This window comes from Haemorhous mexicanus, chromosome 10, assembly GCF_027477595.1.
Source record: "Haemorhous mexicanus isolate bHaeMex1 chromosome 10, bHaeMex1.pri, whole genome shotgun sequence".
Classification (NCBI taxonomy): domain Eukaryota; kingdom Metazoa; phylum Chordata; class Aves; order Passeriformes; family Fringillidae; genus Haemorhous; species Haemorhous mexicanus.
Genome location: NC_082350.1, coordinates 3,652,493 through 3,671,947, shown reverse-complemented (window position 1 = coordinate 3,671,947; position 19,455 = coordinate 3,652,493). Strand labels below are relative to the sequence as shown.

The window sequence follows — 19,455 nt, the reverse complement described above, 5'->3', positions numbered from 1 at the left end:
GATTTCTGACAAAATCCCACAGGTACTGAGAGCAGTATCCTATCAGCTTCAATCAATAAAAATTGCTAATTGTGTTTACTGGTTGTTAGGCTAAAAATGAGATACAGGATTTGGCCTTACAAAAATACAGCTTTCCTAAAACACAGTTAAGGCACAGAGAGGAGCAGCAGAATGGGAATGGTGATGTGGCAAGCAGTGGTGACTGACGGGGGTAGAACCAAGCTAGAAAGAAGAATCTTTTACTGAAAGGGGATTAGAAAAGTGGAACCTTTCTTTTCTAACCATGAAATCAAGAATTTTTGAAAGTACACTGCAGAGCAGTGGTTTGCCAGTTCATGGTTCTGTGGTTAGTACTGGTCTGTGAAATTTTAAACCATGGCTGATTAAATAATTGAGGAAACAGAGAGAGAAAAAGACATTTTTTCAAGAAAACAAACAAAAAGTAGGAAAATGGGAGTAAAGTATCAACGTTCAATATTCAGACTCAATTTTATTTCATTTCAGTTAAATGAAGTTGCCAAGGCTCTGGACTTCTTTTCAAAGCCTGATTTGTATTTGGATTTTTTTTTTAATACTTAAGACCTTAATGGCCCTTTAATTGAGTAAGTTTGCAAGATGCTGCAAGAGACACTGTCTTTCTTTAGAAACAGTAAGCTGCCCCAGAATTTTATGTTTGCATGGGTGGAGGGCTATTTTATTGAACCACTGTGGGTTAAGGGCATTACAGTTTCTAGAGTGGTGGGTACAGTTTATTTATCTTTAACAATATAAAATGTGAAATTCAGAGGTCAAGGGAGCAATGGAGAGAAATCTTCCTTTTGTCTGTTCATATATTTATATCTATAAAATCTCATAAAACTCTCACGTTTCTATCATTCACATTATATGACCCTCAGCAACAAATGTCATTTTTAAAATAACCTCATCCATTCTTAATTTATGGTTCAAGGATTGCATTCAATCATGCAGTTTAACTCTCATCACCTTCAATAAACACTAATGGGAAAACTGACATTCCTTTTTCTAGCAGAAAAATTATTAATTAGTTATAGTGCATGATTTTAATGTATGACAGCTTTTGAATTTTGGAAAAAAAAAAGCTGAGGGCAATTTTAAATTTGTAAGTATTATTCAAAATTTTACAGATCATAGTTGAGAGTACTTTTGAGAGCTGAGATGATTCAAGTACTATCTTATTACTGAAGCTTTAAGAAATCTAGCCAAAAAAAGCACCTTGCATTGCAACCCTGCTGTTTCCTGGCATCCTTTTGCTATGTCAGGAGCAAACCATGTCCAAAGAAATAATCACTCTTGCAATCCCACCTAACCAACCTTGCCCTGTTCAGATGGACTCCCTATAAAAACACACAGTTGTTATTTGGGAAGCAACAAACCTGGGGGTTTTGCAGGATGTGTTTTTTGGGTGGTTAGAACACTATCTTAATTATAAATGGGATTCAGGGAGTTGGTTGCTATAGCAACAGTCTATTTAGTGCGTTTTTCAGAGTGAAACCCTACTTGTCTGTATGTTCAAGAGAAGACAGAATGGCTAAGGAAGGAAATGGAGCTTTTTTTTCTCCAAGAGCCATAAATTGCAGCATCCTCTATTTAAAGTACACAGATGGAAGAGCTGCTCCTTTTCCTCAGTTTTTTTCTGCTGCTGAAAAGCCCCATTTGATGCTTGAATAAAATACAACCTTCCCTTATTTCAGAAATGCAACTGCACTAGGGTTAATTAAGGCTAACACCCAATCAGATTTTTCCTAAAAGTGCAGCTGAAAGCAGAGGACACAATCTCTTTGAAAAGCTGGAGCTGTGAAAATTTCTGATGCAGCCTTGTGCCTCATGTCTTCTGCAGCAAATCAGGGTCCCTCTCCATCTGACTGAAGTCATATAAAATTTCTCTTGCCATTGATTTCTCTGCAGCTCCCTGGCTGTGTATCACAGACCCAAAGCCACCTTGACTTGATTTTTTCCCCTCTGTTCTCAGTGAAGTGGAGAAACATAACAAAGGGGTTGGGGGGTGTCAGAATTCCTTAATCCTGCCTGGCCATGGGTTGTGATCCTCCCACATCCTTCAGTGACTGCACCTGGGCAGTGTGAGCAAAGCACAGAACCCAAGTTCTGGGGGGTTAAGCAGAGCTTGGCTGGCATTTGCAGGATTTGCCTGAAGAGGGGTTTCCAGGCTCTTCAGGGTGGGGAGAATTGTCTGGTAGGGGTAATGAGCTGCCAGGAATTGTCAGCTTCACAGGCACATGGGAAAGGAAAAAGAGTTTTGAAGTAGGTTCAGTCTCCAAGAGGGGGCAGAAGGAATTTAAAGCATGTGATAGGGAAGAGCCTGTCTGGAGCAAGGTAAATGGAAAGTTGTCATGGAAGGAAAAAGAAATGGATTTGGAAACTAAAGTAATTGAAGTTGGAGAAGACTAGTGAAGAGGAGATGGAGAGAAAGCCCTTCTTTGTTCTTCATAAGACAAAGAGGACCTTCCTTTTTATGGTTCTCCAGTAATCTTTTCTGTCTCTTCACCTGCAGACTGACAATTTCCCCTTGGACAATATAACCACCCCAAGGTGGAGGATAGCTGATTGTGGGAAGAGAGAAATTGCTGGTTCTGGTGTCTGGGTGTCATTTGTGCAGTTGTCACCCCTGGCTGACACTGTTATTAAGTGCCACAAGGTCTTCTAAGATTTCCCTGAGCAGGTCTGCCACATGCCTGTAGAGAGAAGCTCAGAATATTGCCTTACTCCACAGGAAAACTCCAACATACAGCACTTCTTTGTGTCTCTCTCTCCTGAGCTCTATTTCTGTCCAAAAACTGTGAAGATCTTTCTCACTTTCAAATGTAAAAGCAATGCAGTCCCCATGATTTGAGTGACAGAAGAAACTTGCCACACCAGATGTGTACAGTCCAGTCTTCCTGCAAGAACTGACCAGAAGGAGAGTTTGCTTAAAACAGGACAGCCTTCCACAAGACCTGGTGGGGAACTGTGTTCATTTTGGGCATTTCATTAAAACAGTGCAGGCTTCCAGTGCTCATGACAATGGTCTTTTATGCCTTTCACTGGATGATCAATTTTTTCTGCTCTTAATTATAGCCAGATTTAAAATTATGTGTTTGGGTTTGAGGTTTTGGGTTTTCTTGTTGTTGTTTTTGGGTTGGATTTGTTTGTTTGGTGGGGTTTTTTTGGTTTTGTTATTTTAGAAAAAATACAGAAAATCTATTGATGTTGGGGAATTCTCTGCTTTCCATCTCTCTGAACTGTGTCTTCATTTACAGAGACCCCAGGCTTTAGTACTGAGGCATGGCCTCTGCCCTGAATCACAAAAAGTCTGTAATCTCCCCAGCGTTGCTAGACCACAAAAGGGACAGTGCCTGTTTTAGGAACAAAAAGATGTCAGAAAAGGAGAAAATGCAAAAGGAATATTTTTTTAAGTTTCACAAAGCAAAACTGATAAGTATGGCACAAAGGACAAAGATTGTAAGAGGTGACTTAAAGACATTAAACTATGAAAGATTCATAACAGAAATTAGAAGGCTTTGAAGTTCCTATGCTTAAGGGCATTTGGAAAAGGGAGCATTAAACCCAGACACCCAGGAGCAGCCAAGGTCTAGCTCAGACAGTGCTGGTTGCCAGAAGATGGGAGATTGATTATTTCAGATTTCTAAATTCTTCATTTGCCCTGTTTCTGACACTCCTTTTCCAAACACATACTGCAGCCCATTGGCAGAGGTAGAATGCAGAGTTTTCTGGAGGCCTCTGTTTCTGCCCCTCTGCATTTTCTGATGGGGGAAATAAAATTAAATATTTTACACTTGAGATCCAAAAATCTACTCTTTTTTTACTTGCTAGCTGGTGAGTATAAATGCCATCAGACTCTTACAGCCCATTCTCAAGGTGAGGATCTCCTTTGCATTGTGTTTCTCCATGACTTTACTCCAGAGGGGGCCAGATTCTCTCCTGTATGAAAGAAGCAGCCAGCTCTGGATGCAAGGCTCTCACTTTCCCCTTCTTCCCACTCTTATGCCTTCTTGATCTAAGTGAAGCAGGTTTTCTTCAGAATGGTAACAACTGATTCATTTAAACAAAAAGGGCCCAATTCTATTATTCTATAGCCAAACTTCTGTAGCCCAAATCTTATATTTTTGCACTTTAATGTCAGACAAGACACTAAGCCTCTGAATGAGCAGTTAGTGTGTTTGAATTCTGCCTTGACTTCTCCCCATTTCTCGTACAGAGGCACTGTGTGTTTCACATGTCCTGTCCCTCAGACCATGCTGCTGTTCTTTTTCTTTTTTTCCCTCCATTGCTATCCCCTCAGAAATCTCAAATTCAAGGTTAAAGGAGACTGGGAGCCAACTTCTGCTCTCAGGGTTAAATCTGGGAATCATTGCCCTAGCTTCAAATTCATGCTGGTGCAGTGAAGATGAGAATTTAGCTTTCTGTACTGTTGTCAACAGGGGGAAAATAGAGTCCCTATAAGGCTGTATCCATGGAAACCATCCTGCTGCAATAGCGGGTAAAGCAGCAAATCAATTTCTTCAGTTTTAAAATGAAACACATTATAGTGCATCTGGCATTTAAGAGATTATCCGTGCTGATAACTGTGGAAAAACCCTCCTCTAGCAAGTACACTGGCAAGAACATTTCTTCCCCCTGACAGAATTCTGATTTTGGGTAGGATGAGCATTGATGACAAAGTACCATGAAGACAGTGAAGTGAGACAGAGCCAAGTCCAGAAGCAATAGCATTTAATGAAGGAGAAAATCGTTTAATTTTGCATTTAGCCCAAGTATCTGGGCACATGGTGACTAAGATTCAAATGTATTAGCAGAGGCAGTGACCTGTCACCTCTGTCTCCCTGCTCTTTGCTTCCGTGGTACCACGTGTGGCAAACGCAACGTTGGTACCTTGTGATGCACTTGTGTGATCAGGGTGTGTGTGTGCATGGCTGGTGGGCTGTCAGATGAGATTTCAATACCCACTGCAACATGCTCTGCCTAACTGACTTTATACAGGTGTGTATTTCAGAGCCAGAGGCATTTCCAGTGCAGAAGATGTGCTGGCTGTCTCTGTGCTGTATTCTTGTTACATTTCATCATGTGCAGCTTGAGAGACCATCCCTTTACTATGCCATGGAGGGAGCATGGAAATAGGAGGATTTCTTATACCAGACTTCAAAAGGTACCATACACTTTTCTTGCCGTGTGCACAGAGATTCTGCCTTTATTTTTTTCACCTGTTAAAGTATCTCTCTGACCATTTTGAGAAATAATACCCTACCTTGAGCAGAAAACTGCCTGTACTCAGATGAGACTTCATTCTGCTTTTCCTTTTACCAAATCCAAATATTGCAGTCTGCCTTCTCTATGCATATCAGATAGAGAAATTATTTGCCTGGGAGAAATACAACCTTATTTAAGAGAGAGGGAGTGAAGGTGAACCAGGAGGGAATAAAAAGCATTACAGGAATTGCCTAGACCAGTGAGTAGCCCTTCAGTTGATGAGGATCAGATACACATTCCTCTGTCATTTTGCAGTGCCTAGGCTGTATTTTATCTGCTTCTGAATCTCAGTTCCTTGATAACAGCAATCACATATACCATACTGTCTTCTTTTATCTACATCTGCCCCATCTATTATAGCAATCCCTGTTTGATTGACAGTTATGTATTTTTTTCTGACCTGAGGGCAAGCTTATTGCTATGCACTCCTTTCAGGGCTATCACTGAAACACATCCAAAATCTTCAACTGGTGCATAATGTGGCAGTTCAGCATTTGAATGAAGTGAGCACATATTGTTGGGGGCACAAGAGGTTTTGTTGCTCTGTCACATCTACCAGTTAATGGAAGATGCAGCTCCAACCCCATTAAGTGGTAGAAATGGCTCAGTGGTCTGAAATGCTGCTGTTTGCAGAGAGCATTTTGTTCTACATGTGTCCAATGGCTATGACATCCAGTGTTGGCTGTTTTGCCAGTTCCAGGGGTTTTAAGAGTCAGGAAATGACCTCCCAATGCACTGCTTGAGGAGTGTGCTTCCTTTCTGAAAATGAAATTTCCTTATGAAAAACATGTGGTTGAAAATCACAAATTTCTGCAGCTTGTTTCCTATGATCCATGAATGTACAGATCGAGGAATCCTCTCTGTATCCAGGGGTTGGACTGTGTTCACTTTTGAATTCTAATCTTTAGATATTGAAGAATGAAAATTATACTTTTCATTGCATTTTTTATCTGTAATTCTCACTTTCCTTAAGCCTTCCACATTCCCATGTGAGGAAGCCTGGGGTTCCTGGTGAGTTGAGATACAAGGCATTTGTAGGGCCTCTCTAAAAGACCAGGGAAGGGAAAAACAGAAGAGGAGCTGTAACTGACATTTCTTGTACCATTCTTCACCATAGTCCTATGTTTGTGCTCGTCAGGGTAGCAAAGCCCAAGAGACCAGGCATGGCCCAGAGGAACCCTGAACACCTTTTGGAGCAGAGAGATTGGGCTTGTTTGCTACTGTGAGTCCTGGGATATGTTGAGATGGGCTGATAAAATCAGGAGATTTAAATGGCTTTTGATAAGGGCTTTTCCTCTGCCCTGTGACAAACGGCAAGAGAGGTGACCTTCTCTCCTCCTTCAGGTCAGACCTGAGAGTCCATGGCAGGATCAGGGGCTGCATTTGTCCTGAGGGACAAAGCAGGAGCCACCTCTGGATCTGTCACTTGTCTCCCAGCTCCTCGGTGTGGCATTTTAGAGCACTCTTTGTGTCTGAGCTCTCGCAGTTTGCACAGTCATGTCCAGCGTAGGAGTGTTTCTCAGGGCTGTCTGTCTCCATGGATTCTGAGGTGACACCATGTTTGTACACTGCCTCTCCTGCTCTACCACCCCCATGACTGAGGCAAAGCTCCTGAGTCATCTTCACAAAGATGGAACATTTATGGCAAACCTGGAGGCCATCTGTTTATGTGGGCAGGCAAGAAAATATCGGGTAGGAAAACCAGGCACACACCAGTGTTTGTATCTGTCCCCACAGCCAGTTCTTTTACATGACATTTTAACTATTGTCTAAATTCCTTTTCTGTAAAAAATTGTAACAAACAGCAACTTTGTTGTTAAATGATTCCTTAAACTGAGCCCAGTCCTCAAAGTCACTTTATGAATACATAAATCCCATCCATATTCTAAAATTTCATTCATTTTACTGTTTGAGGAACCTTTATCAAAAATCAGCAGTCCCCTCTTGGGAAAAAAGCTTGAATTGCCTTTTCTCTGGGACTCAGGTGAAAGCGTGACCTGGTCACAGTCCTGCCATGGCAGGTATTATCAGTGCTGGCACGTGGTGGCACACAGCAGCTGCCACTTGATACAATGCAAAGAATGTGCCCCAGGTCCAGTAATGTCTACTTGTGTTATGTCTTGTTCAGGGTAAATCTCTTTCCACTCCTGACACCGACACAGCTCCCTTCTCTGTTTCTATCATTCCACTCCTCAAAATTAGAATTCCTTTCCATTCCTAGCCTATATTCCTAGCACTACCCTGTGGATTAATATTCACAGCAAAATAAAAATATCAGGCCAATGCATACATTGATCTGTTCTAACCCCAAGCAGCTGTGCCTAGTCCTGGTTCCATACATATACTAGCTGCAAGCACAACCCTTGCTTCATCTGTACTCAATTTATAATTTCAGAAATATCTAAAAGAAATTAATAGTTCTAAGGACTGTGGTGTGTCCTTGGGTTTCAAATTTTGCTAAAAATTCTGGTGACACAAGAAGGTGAGTTGCTAATCAGCAGAACTACCACAAATGCAGCATTGTTCACAACAAAAATGGAAAAAACCCAAGACCACTTCATTCATTTGAGAAAGACCTAATTTACTGATGAACAGATTATAACTATACAATGTGTTTGTTAAGGCTATGGCAGACTGACAGTCTCTGGCCCTTAGCTTCATGCAGACCCCCTGAAAAATATCCCTGTCTGCAATGGGAGCCTTGTTAGTGGGCAAGGTCATTTTCACAGTGGCATAAATAGAAATGTGGGTGACTGAATCTACTCAGACTTGAAAATGGAAGGGTGTTCTTGCCTCACACAGAGAGAAAAGAAACACTGTCCTTTTTTGTTTGTGCTGCTTGGGAAGCCTTTAGAGATGACCAGAAAGCAGTAACACTGCTGTGAGCAGCAAGAGCCAAAGAAATGCTGTGTTCCCTGTATCCTTCAGTTCAATAGTGAGCTGTTCCTTAATTCTCTGTCCTGGCCCTTGTCTCCTCTTTGTCTTCCACCACCTCCAAAGGGGCCTTCTCAGAGGCCAAGGCTGGGCAGAGTCCAGCCAATCTGTCACATTTGGCAGGGCACACGACAGAGAATTTGCCCAAGTTTCATACTGCTACAACAAATTCCTCTCAGCAGCTGGAGGCCAGAGGATTTCTCAGCTGGCACAGAGTCAGAGCTCTGTACAGACAGTGCCTGCTCTGGCCTAAAGCCTCATGGGACAGCAAAACCTGAACCAGCACAACCACTGCATGCTCCATCAGCTGTTTCTGATCTGCAGCAAAGGTGTTTCTTACCCTTCTTACAGGGCAGATTCTGGCTCTCCCAAGGCTATGTGAGTGGGGCTGAAGGATTTTCAAATGCTTCAGGTGCAGCAGAGACCCTGTAATCCCTTTCTTGAGAAGCCTGTCAAGCCCTGCATGTGGAGAATGCCTTGGCTTCAGCTCTTGCTCTTGACCAGAGACAAACTGCACCTCTGAATAAACACTTCATATTTGGAAGAAGGAGGACCATCCTTTTGGTGCATTTGGGAGCACTAGGACAGCACTGTGGCCTTTCCTTTGTGCTTGAGAGCACATCACACATGTGCACCTGCAGGACAGGGCACATCTGCACTGTGATTACACACTGCAGATCCCTGGCCTTCTCGTGTGACCCCCAGCATAAATGACAGACCCTGAATGCCTCAGCCTCCTCTGTTAAGTGTCCCTCTGTGAAAAGGGAACAGATTAAATGTGAATTGTTTCGCATTTAATTTCACCCTTCCCCTGAGCACTCACCTTCTCCATGTGGCAGGTGTGTCACTGGTGGTTCCTGGCTGTCACCGCTGTATCCTGGGCCACTGCCTCTAGGAGAGGGGACAGAGCAGTCCCTGCAGCCAGGCCATGGCAGGGGCTCTCTGCACAGTTCCAGGGCCCTGGGCTGCACTGCTTGGCCTCCTCAGGCTGCAGTGGGTCAGACAGACAGACAGCCGTGCTGTGTGAGCCCTGTGAGAAGGTATCAGCTATGTCTGGGCAGACAGAGCTAAAGAGAGGTAAAAATGTTGGTCTACTAAGAGATGTCTCAGGGCCAGAGTCACTTGGGCTGAGACCAAAGTCCTTTAAATAGGAGAGTGCTTGATTATTCAGCTGGGCATATTCAAAATTGATCTTGCTTTGAGTAACCTCATCTAGGATTTTTGCTCTACTTTTCTGATCTTCAGAGCAAATTTGCTCCCCATTTTGCTTCAGATGATAAGGACTGCTAGATTGGAAACTTGTGTCATAGTTGTATTGGTTTGTGCTAGGAATACTGGGATATTCTGGAATTTGAGCGATGCAGCTGCATTCATTGTGCAACAATAACTTGTTTTTGTACTGAGACATCTTATGAATGACACTGTTCATTTCATTCCCGATGTATTTGTCTTCCAGGTGCTTATTTTCATAGCTGATTTTTAATGATGCCACCTGTGTTACACAGCGCTCTAAGAGCTGCACTATGTTAGTGCTGCTCTCTGTTGGTGTGGGGCTCATGTAGCTCTGGAAGTGATTGAGGGCTAGAGGCTGCAGTGGTTTGTCACAGGAAATAGAGAGGGAGTGATACATTGGTTTATTTCTGTCTTCCCTCTCAAGGGGATCTCGGAGTGAGGTCGCAGCAGTCTTGTAGGAGTAACATGATTCTACTTCGTGAGTATCATCTAATGAAGGATTTTCAGAGCTCTGGGAGCCACTCTCTCTGTTAAGCTTTTCTGGCAGTGGGTTTTTATCTCTGGATGTCTCACATCCCAGGGAAATTGCTACCTTCTCATTTTCAGTTGAAGATGTCTGCAGATTGTCTCTGTTAGCCTGTGATTGTGGTGCATAATTTGATGATCTGGTCGTTTCCACAGTCCCAGGCACTGCAGATAAGTCCTTGTGGTGACTCCCTTCTCTTCCTTGGAAATCCAGATCAGATGTGTTCAGGCAGGAGTCCAGGCTGTGGTCTCCTCCAGCAATGTTTGCTGAAAAGGCCTGGGTTTCATGTTTGCTTTCCTCCAAAGGCACACATAGGTTAATTGTATTAGATTCACCCTTGCCTGGTGTCTCCTGCTGAGCTTCTGTGCTCCCTTTCTGCTCTGGGCCGTGACTTGGTGGGATCAATGAATCATTAGATTTTTCTGGCTGTGATTGAGGACTCTGAAGAGAGTCAGGGGAGGAGATGAGTCCCGAGTGTTTTCGTAGCCAGTTTATTATGCCCATGGTCAGTGAAAGCTCAGTATCACAGAGCTTTAGCAAACATTCTTTGCCTTTCCATGTGCTGTGGAAAAAACCCTGGCTAATGATGTCTAGAGTTGGTTGGGAAGCCATGTTCTCCTCAGCTCCAACATGAAAGCTGTAAATGGACAAAGGGATTTCAATGGCTTGCTCTGAAACACTTTCAGAGGCACACAAGTCATCATCAAGGATAGGGTTTACTTTGACTTCATTTGGGTCATAGAAGAGCTCATAAAGGGCATCTCCACTGTAGCTGTCTCTTGGAAATCTACCTGGGACACCAGGGGTCTGAGCTTCCTTCAGTTCATCCTCTTGTCCTGGAGAGAATGAATCATAGTAGCCTTCATCACTCGTGGATGTGGACTCCTGGTTTTCACTTTTTGGTGTTTCTGTTTCTGTGGAGCTGGCTTTGGAATTGTCACCCTCTTTATCAGGTGACACTTGGGGGTCTGTGACCAGTACAGCAGCCTGACCTCTGTCCTTTTCTGTGTCAGAAACAGGTATCTTCAGTAACTTCTTTTCAAACAGGGCACTCTGATGCAGCCTTACTGATTTGTTGATGTTGTCCCAAAACTTTGTAAATTCCACTGTCTCATTCTGGCCAGGAGAGGCCAGCTGCTCCACCCCACCTTGGAAGGAGCCCATGCCAGGGCTGTCTTTGTGCTTGCTTCGCCTCAGCAGGAGGTCTTTGCTGCTCTCCAGCTCCAGGTGAGCAGAGCTCTCATCAGCAAAGATTTCCCCACAGCCAGTGAGAGAGTCAAAGCTCTTCAGGGAGGCAACATCTTCACACAGGGCATTGCAGTAGTCGTAGGAGGAGTCAGACTGCAGTTCACTGTCTGAGCAGTCCTGTGCCAAGCAATCAGCTGCACAAGCTTCTCCAGTTTTGAAAAGATACTTTGCAAGACGTCCAGATAACTCATTCTTGCAGCCTGGAGAGGACAGGTTCTTGTCCTTCTCCACCAGAAATGAGAGGCTGTCTGGTTTATTTTTTCTAATATGAAATATATCTCTGAGCCCTTTCTTAGATCTCTTGAGGGAAATCCTCTTCCTGGGAATGGTTTTTGCGACAGCTGGTACAAAAGGCATCTGCGGCACGAAGTTCCTGTAATCAATCATCTGACTGCTGCAGGCAGACTGGCTGGGGCTGACCACACACTCCTTCTTACTGCTGGAGCTGGACATCCCTGAAAAGCTGATGCTATTGACAAGTCGGGCCTTGCCCTTTCCAACAAAACCCTCCTCACAAGCCCTGCTGCTGGGGCTGCAGCTCTCTGTTTTGTCTGCCTCAGCAACGCAGTCATGGGTTTTACTCTTCCTTACAAGCTTGTAGGAGGAGCCAGATGATTTTTCCAGGTTGTGACCACCAGCTCCACTCCTTGCTGCTCTGGTAGAAAATCTGTAGTTCTTGTGTGTGGCCAAACATGCCAGCTGGACTTCGGCCACACTTTGGTTTCCTTCCAGAGCTGTCTTTTTGTCTTTGCCCATCTCATCTTTGTTGGTAGGAGCTGCATGCACTGGTGGCACCTTCTCATGTTGCACACTGGATTTTATGAAGGTCTTTCCTCTCTTGAGCTCCATACTGCTTCCTCACAGCTGTTTCTGTAAAGAAAACAGCAGAACACAACTGTTGTGAGGTTGGTGGGTAGCACTTGTAAATTTTGAAAGCAAATGAAGAACAAAGGAAGGGGTTTTAACCATTATAAAATTGAGTTTCTCTGCCATCAGGCATTTCCATCATTGAGTCATGGTACTGCATGAGAAACAGACTGAGTGAAACTAAAGGTGTGTTGGCTGGAAGATTCAACATGGAGAAAGTGCACATCATGGGTTGGTAGTTGAGGCTCACAGAACATTTTGTCTGATATAAATAAACAGATTTGCATTGAGGATTATGACTCCAGGATGGCTTTTAACAAGGTAAAGGTCCTGTTCTGAAGGTAGAAAAGGCCTCAGTGAAAAGCAATGCCTAAGAAAGTTCAACATGCAAATGTGTGTATCAGGTAGGCAGCAGTTCATAGATCTGTACCTTAGAAGAGGATAAAAATCATAAGTTGGGGAATCTCCTGAGAAAATGGATCAAACTTTTGACACACAACGCTCACTTTATATTAAAATAATCCTTACCTGTGAATAGAAAATCCATAAACCTTAGTACTACCCTGGAAGCATGCAGAGACTGAATTACTGATTTTGCTTCCTTCTGAGCAGAAGATATAATTTTCTACACTGCTACTTCTATTGTCAAAAATCAAAAATGCCACATTGAAAACCATTGTTAGTCACGACAAAAGTGTCATCTCCAATTTACAAAGACCAGAGTAGCACACAGAGGCATTGCCATATTGAGTCTGCACTGTGCATTGATTAGCTCTTTCTAAAAATACTCCAGTACCTGTATCAATGCCAGTTCCAGGCTCTGCCTATAGAATTTAGTATTGAACCTGGTTTATATTCTCATAAATCTAATTATTCATTAATTATTTTAGCCATGTCACTGTTCGTTTTCTGGCAGTTCTTTCATGGAAAGATCTGATCCCTTCCTGTCATGCATCAGCTCAAATATTGAGCAAGTCAGTGGATTTCCATGAAGGTATATCAGGGATGTAGCAAGCACTACCTAAAAGCTGTTGGACCAACCAGATTTTTACTTGGTGGGAGACAGCACAGTAACTCCAAGTCCTGTTCTTGAAAGAACATGCTTGGATCTCTCCCAAATTAAACTTCATGTAATGACTTATCTTGTTTTGAATCGGTTAGACATAACTAAACAATTGGAGACACTGAACAGGAGATCTTAAATTCAGCACCGAGCCTAGGCTTTGTACTCCTAAAATAGAACTGAAAGCAGCCTTGAACTGGCTATTTTGAACTGTAACAGCTGTCTGTAGCCTCCAGAAGCTTTCCAGTTGCCAGGCTGTGTGCTGGAACAGCCACACTCTGACCATCCCCTCACAAGATGCAGGATTGTGTATTTGGGAGCACTTCTCCAGCAGGCAGATCAGTGACAGCCCCTTTCTTCTAGAAGCTGCAAACTAACAGGTGATTAGCAATGTTTACAAATAAATGTAGGTCAGTGACAAAAGGCAGAGAACATAAGGGCAAAGTTTGAACATTTGACATGTGGTGGAAACATGGTGGGTGGTGATAGATGGGCGTCTATCAGTGTGATTGAGATGTTGGCACATTCATCTGCACTTGGCACTCCATGTGAGTGTTACAGAACAGTCTTAATGAAAGCCAGTAAACATTTTACTAGCCTGTCAGGTATCTGGAGTTCACTGATGCTGCAGGAAACTTGTTTTGCATATTTAGAAATAGGTCACTGGGACACGATTACATTCCTCTTCTGAAAAGCAAGGTGTGATCGACAAGCAATGCAACATGCAGAACTCCAGCAGGGTTGTGAAAACAATCAGAAAAAGCTGATGCAAGACCAGTTATTAATATCCCAGAAACAGAGTGTCTGACACCTCAGTCCTTTGCAAGTGCAGAAATAGGTACTGTGTCCCTGTGTCCCTGAGGCTGCCAAGAAGCTCCTCAGAGGTCTGGGACATTGGGAGGTGCCAGCCTTACAACAATGTGATGTAGGACTCTTTGAAGTCCTGCAGCTGTTTCTGCCCATTCTGAGCACTAAGCAAAGGTCACTTTTGTAGGATATTGCATACTTGGGAACTTTTCTGCAGATGCATTAAAAAGGCTTTTAGGAATGGATTTATTTACTGTCAAGTATGAAATGTATTAAAACTAAGAATTTAGGATGAAATTGGATAATCTTTGGAATAAAATAATGTTTGATCTGAATTATATCTCCCTGATAAGAAACACAATGGATGACCGGTTTGATAACTGGGTCTAGAAACTTCAAGGCTTGTTCTTTCTTTTTTTTTTTTTTTTTAATAGATTTAGATGAACAATTTTATCTTGAAAAAAAATTCAAGATAAAAATTCAAGATAAAATTCAAAATGGCCCAAGTAACATATTTATTGAGAATATCTGTAACATAATAATGTAAGATACACTAATGGCAGCTGATGCTGCCTTTTCAGTTTCTTCTGATGAGGAAAAAAGTGTTAGCTGTTTGTTTGGTTTTGTGGGGATTTTGTGGTTTGGTTTGTTGGGTTTTGTTGATTTTTTTTAATCTACTATGGATATATATATATAATCACCAAATTTGTGTTCTAATTATTTAATGTTACTATTTATTCCCATATATTCTATTTCTAATACTCCCTCAGGATTCATGCCAGATTTAGTATCTAGTTCATTGTGTCATCCTGCTTATTCTATGACTGTCACATCTTTGTAAAACTTCCCCATTAAAAATGCTCTTTAAAATGAACAAACGAAAGAGAGGTCCTCCTCAGTCAACTCTTGGAGGGCTCCTCAGGACAGACTAGCAGAGTCTGCAGATTTTAAAAACATTCATCTTAGATGCTGTTTTGTAACTTCCCATTCCTCTTCATACTCATGTGATGTAAACTATCAATGAACTTCTTTCCAAAAATAGACCAGAAATATTTCTGTGATGATTCTTTTTTTGGTCTCTGCAGGGACACAAGTTCTATGTCTAACCCCAGAAGCTGTACCAGTGAAGTTAGAAACAGATTAAAGTGCTGTAAGGGAAAGTTACCCTCCAGTGGTTATGTAAAGCTAAATCAAAATGCTATGAAAAATTATTACAGGCATTTAAAATATAGTACATTTTCTAGGATTTCTTGACCCATGCACTCAGCTACACCAGTGCCTGTCTCTGTTCCTTTTCAATTATTCTCTTGGACTTGCAGGATATCACTTCTTCCACAGGGATAAAAGATATATGAGGGCTGATTTCCATCTTTGCAAAGGAAATAAAACTTGTAATTAAAAGTCACTGTAAAAAACAGAAACCTGTGGAAACTAGCAGTCAGTGCACTGAGAGTCTCAATGTTTTCTTCATTAATAACAAAATGGTTTTTTACTATCTGCAAAATTGCTTATGGAATGTGTTTAAATAGAGGACATCCTCAAATCTTACTCCAGGCTACAGTTTAGTTGTCTTTTCCAAGAAGATTGGGTGCAGCAGCAGCATTCAGGCTTCCCATCCACAGTAAACAGTACTTTTTGTCTGGCTTGAGCAGACCAGCTGCTCACTTTTAGGATTTCACAGGTGTCTAAGCAGGCAATTAGACGTGGATTTGAGGCTGATACTATAATGTGAGTAAGGTTTTCCTTTTTATTTGGATAATATTCCTCACAAAATGCAGAATTACTTCATGCTCAAACATATACCACCTGGGCAGGGTGTGTCACAGACTTTTCCTAAAACCAGGAGGTTTTACTGCATCTGCGATTCATCTAAAAGTAAATTAAAGTTTTAGAATGGAACGATGAACACTTTCCTGTGGGCTGAGGAGACTTGATTTTAGGACAATCAAAGCAGTTGCTTCTGGATCTGGGTTATGAGGACCCGAGCAAGACTGAGTTAGGTAAGTGTTCTGGTTAATAAGAGCCATATTCAGGCCTAAATCCCCCCTAAGTCCAGGCCAACATACAAAGGCCAAAGAGGGATGCAATGGAGCCAGACATTCCTTAGGAAAATGGGTGGAGGCAGGATTCAAACTCTGCAGGTGTTGCCTCTGCCATGTCAAAGAGAAGGGTCACATTTGCCTCTGCCCATGGCCCCAGCACTTTCTGCCAGCCATCTACAAGTTTCCCTCTGTGGGGGAATGTGAGAGAACCTTGCTCTGGGATTTTGGCTGGGTCAAAGCTGTTGTATCTTTCTAGCTTATAACTCAGTAGAAAGATTTGTTTATGCTGTCTTCAAAGAGAAGGTAAAACATCAGTCCTCTGGCATGTAATTCTAGGAATACCATCCTACTGGGAAAGTAGAAGTAACTGTTTCAGCAAGGTTGCATGGATAGAAATAATACTATTACAAGGAGGAAATTTAGATAAAGTCTCCAGCTTTGGCAAGTTTGGCTCAAATATAATTTTGCTCAAGTAGGAAAAAATGTAATTGAGGTTCATTTATTTCAAAATCTTATCAGTGATCCAGCTTGGACCTCTCTTACTTGCTTGTTTGATGTGTAATTTATATATAATTCTCTCTCATGGAGATAGAAATAGGTAAAATTCAGAATATAGTGGTTTTGAAGGGGAGATAGGAGTGTTCTTTACATTTATATCACTCTCACAATTGGCAAGTTGTGGAGATGGTGCCTTGCTGTCTCTTGCTAAGCAGAGTTCTGCATGTCACTTGGCACCTGAATTTCACCTCCCTCCAAGCATTTTCCTTTTATTAAATGAAAAAGTTGATAAACATTGAATAGTCTTTCAAGATTTTTAATGCAAAAGTAAGGAAAAACCTCTTTCTACTGCTTTTGTGGTTTTGGATACAAGTTTGGAGTGAGTCCAAAATCCTTTTTCCACAAGTGGCTTCATATCAATCAGACTTGAGATGCTGAGTATCAGAGGTACCTTTGAAAATGTTACCCTGCTTTTCCATCAGAAATTGTAGCAAAATTAAATTTCCTGAAAGCATCTCCCTGGTTTGGGTATATGGACATGCATTAAGATTCAAATCCATGCATTTTAAGATGAAAATCTTTAAAAAATATTTCTTGATAAATCATGTAATGGGAAAGGGAAAAAGACCAGAGGACTCTGGGACGCTCTCCCGATTCTTAGCCTCAGGAGGATTTTTACTGACCACCAGTTGGAAGTCCTAAAATGCAAAAAACAAGCAAGCATGAGGTGGTGAAAGCCACAGCTACTTTTAGAGGCAGGGAACAACACTAATTTTAATCTTTAGTATCTAATCAATTAGCAGTGCATAAAGAACAGCTGGTGCTCTCAGTAAAGCGTGTGGCAGGGGGGAGATTTTTGGAATAAGACTGTTTATTTACAGGCAAAAATACTAACTCTTTATCTGAGAAGATGAAAGTTAATAATGGGAATACTTACTAATCATGAACATATATTCCATTCTGTTAATTTGATTTTTAATTGCAAAGCAGAATACGGCTTCCTTGTCAGAGGGTAGTGATATTCTCACTGCAGTTATTGTAACACTGTTTCAGTGAGCAAATAAACATAACAGTTCTTCTGGTAAAAAGCAAAGGGGATTTTAAAGCAGAGCTCATCTTCCCCCTTAAACTGATTACCCTGCTACCATCTCATCTCCATTAGAAAGCAGAAAAGAACAGGGTGGAAAGGATGGAGGATGTAATCAGGGACAGTCGTGATTCAGGAAACAGCAGAATGTTTATTTTTAAAGGCGCCTGTGTGACACACAAACCTGCATTGAGATCATGCCTCTCCTTAGGAGTACTCCTCTCATCACCCTTAGTGGCTGGATCTTATCATTCCCCTTAATCGTTTGTCTCTCTTGGGTAACCCAGGATGCCTAATTATTTGCATATACATTTAGGTCAGGCAATGGCTTTCTCATGAAGAACCAGCAAAAACCACATTAGTGTGGTTTTAATTCAACCCTCATTCCACTGAGCACACAAAGTAAAATCTTACACTCCCCAGCAGAATACTAGAAAGATGTGCAGTTAAATGCTTAATCTTATTAGCAATGTGCTATAGGGAAGTCTGAACCTTCCTCTAAGCCCTGACAACTGTTTTGTGGAGCTCAGGATTTTTCATAGTAAAATTAACCACGTTTCTACTCCCAGCACACTGTCCTGCTGCGTGCTGACAGGAGGGATCCCTGGGGGCACAGCAGCACCCACAGCATCTCTCAGCATCCCTCAGCCCCAATGGGGCAACCCAGTGCTTCCCCCAGCCCCATCTGGGGCACCCACAGCATCCCCCAGCCACACATGGGCTGTGTGACAGGGCAGAAGGAGGCTGAGCCCATGACAAAAGGAGGCTCCTTCTCTGCCAAAATCTCTGCACCCCTCTCTCAGTTTTCTTCTATACCTGAGGCTGAAAGAAACGTAACTGGCTTGAAATTCCAATTACATCATGTAAAAGGGCAGCTCTAACTCCTGCGCAGGGAGCTTTCCAATCATCACTGTACTGCTAAGAGAAGGCAGCAGAGCAGAAATTTCCACTGCATACCTGAGAAGAAAACAGGGCTTTTTTTTCTTGCCCTGACCAGCAGCCTGTTGGTACCAGACAGCAAAGTGTTAACACTGACAGCTTTGGCTGTCCTCAGCAATTTATTGCTTTAAAAGGAGATAGAGCGTGCATTTTTATAAATACAGGCACAGACTTGCCAGATGTATGGAAAAAGAAGTAAAAAGCAATGCTTCCAAATCAAGCAGTCATCCCAAAATAATACTCAGAGTCACTGTGTCAGAGCAAAAGAAATGCCACTGCACCAGAGCAAACCAGGCAGATCAAAAATCCTACTCACCATGTTTTATCACTGAGCAGAAATCCTCTGTCTCCTAGCCTTGCTCCTGAAGCTGCTCTTTATCCAGAGGCTCCTGTGATGCTTTTCAGATTCTGAGGGGCTGGACCACTGCTGCTCTCCAGTGTTACTCTCCACCCCCTGTCTTTTCCTCCTCCTTCTTCCTTCATCCCCACCCCCTCATTCCTCCAGCTTGTAGCTTTTTCGTACCTCACACAGATTCTAAGCTTCCACATGGAGCTTGATATAGGAAAGATGCTGATTTCAGCCATCTGCTTGATGCCATGGAAATGCCTCCTTTGCTTTAGGAATAAAAGCAAGGAGATAAGCCTGGGAGTTTCTGAGCCAGCATTTTGGTTCCTCTCTGTATGACTGCTTATTAAATAGGGAGGAATGCATCTAAATTAATTTCATTTCTCATGTGTTGTTTTGTTTCAGACCAGGATTCAGGAAAAATTATCTGAATGTGTTTTGGTTAGTGTGATGCTTCACTGGCAGTGTATACAGGCTATTGGAATGTGCCTCCCTTTGTAGAGCTTGAGGAAAAGCTGAAGTTAGAAGGGATTTCGTGTGGAAGCAAAGTGGTGTGAAGAGAAAGAGTAACTATTTCAGCTG

The 19,455-nt window shown here is 42.3% G+C and overlaps 1 protein-coding gene across 1 annotated transcript in view; it reads right to left on the bottom strand.

Annotated features, from left to right (window-relative positions):
* The window catches only part of AMER3 (APC membrane recruitment protein 3), a 41,211-nt gene extending 22,274 nt beyond the window's left edge, over window positions 1-18,937 (bottom strand). Inside the window, exons 1-2 of the mRNA XM_059854969.1 lie at window positions 18,844-18,937; window positions 9,041-12,094 (exon numbers count right to left, since the gene is read on the bottom strand). Coding sequence (XP_059710952.1) covers window positions 9,062-12,073 — 3,012 coding nt within the window. The 5' untranslated portion in view covers window positions 12,074-12,094; window positions 18,844-18,937 and the 3' untranslated portion in view covers window positions 9,041-9,061. The remainder of the gene's footprint in view (window positions 1-9,040; window positions 12,095-18,843) is intronic.
* Window positions 18,938-19,455: the final 518 nt, after the last annotated feature.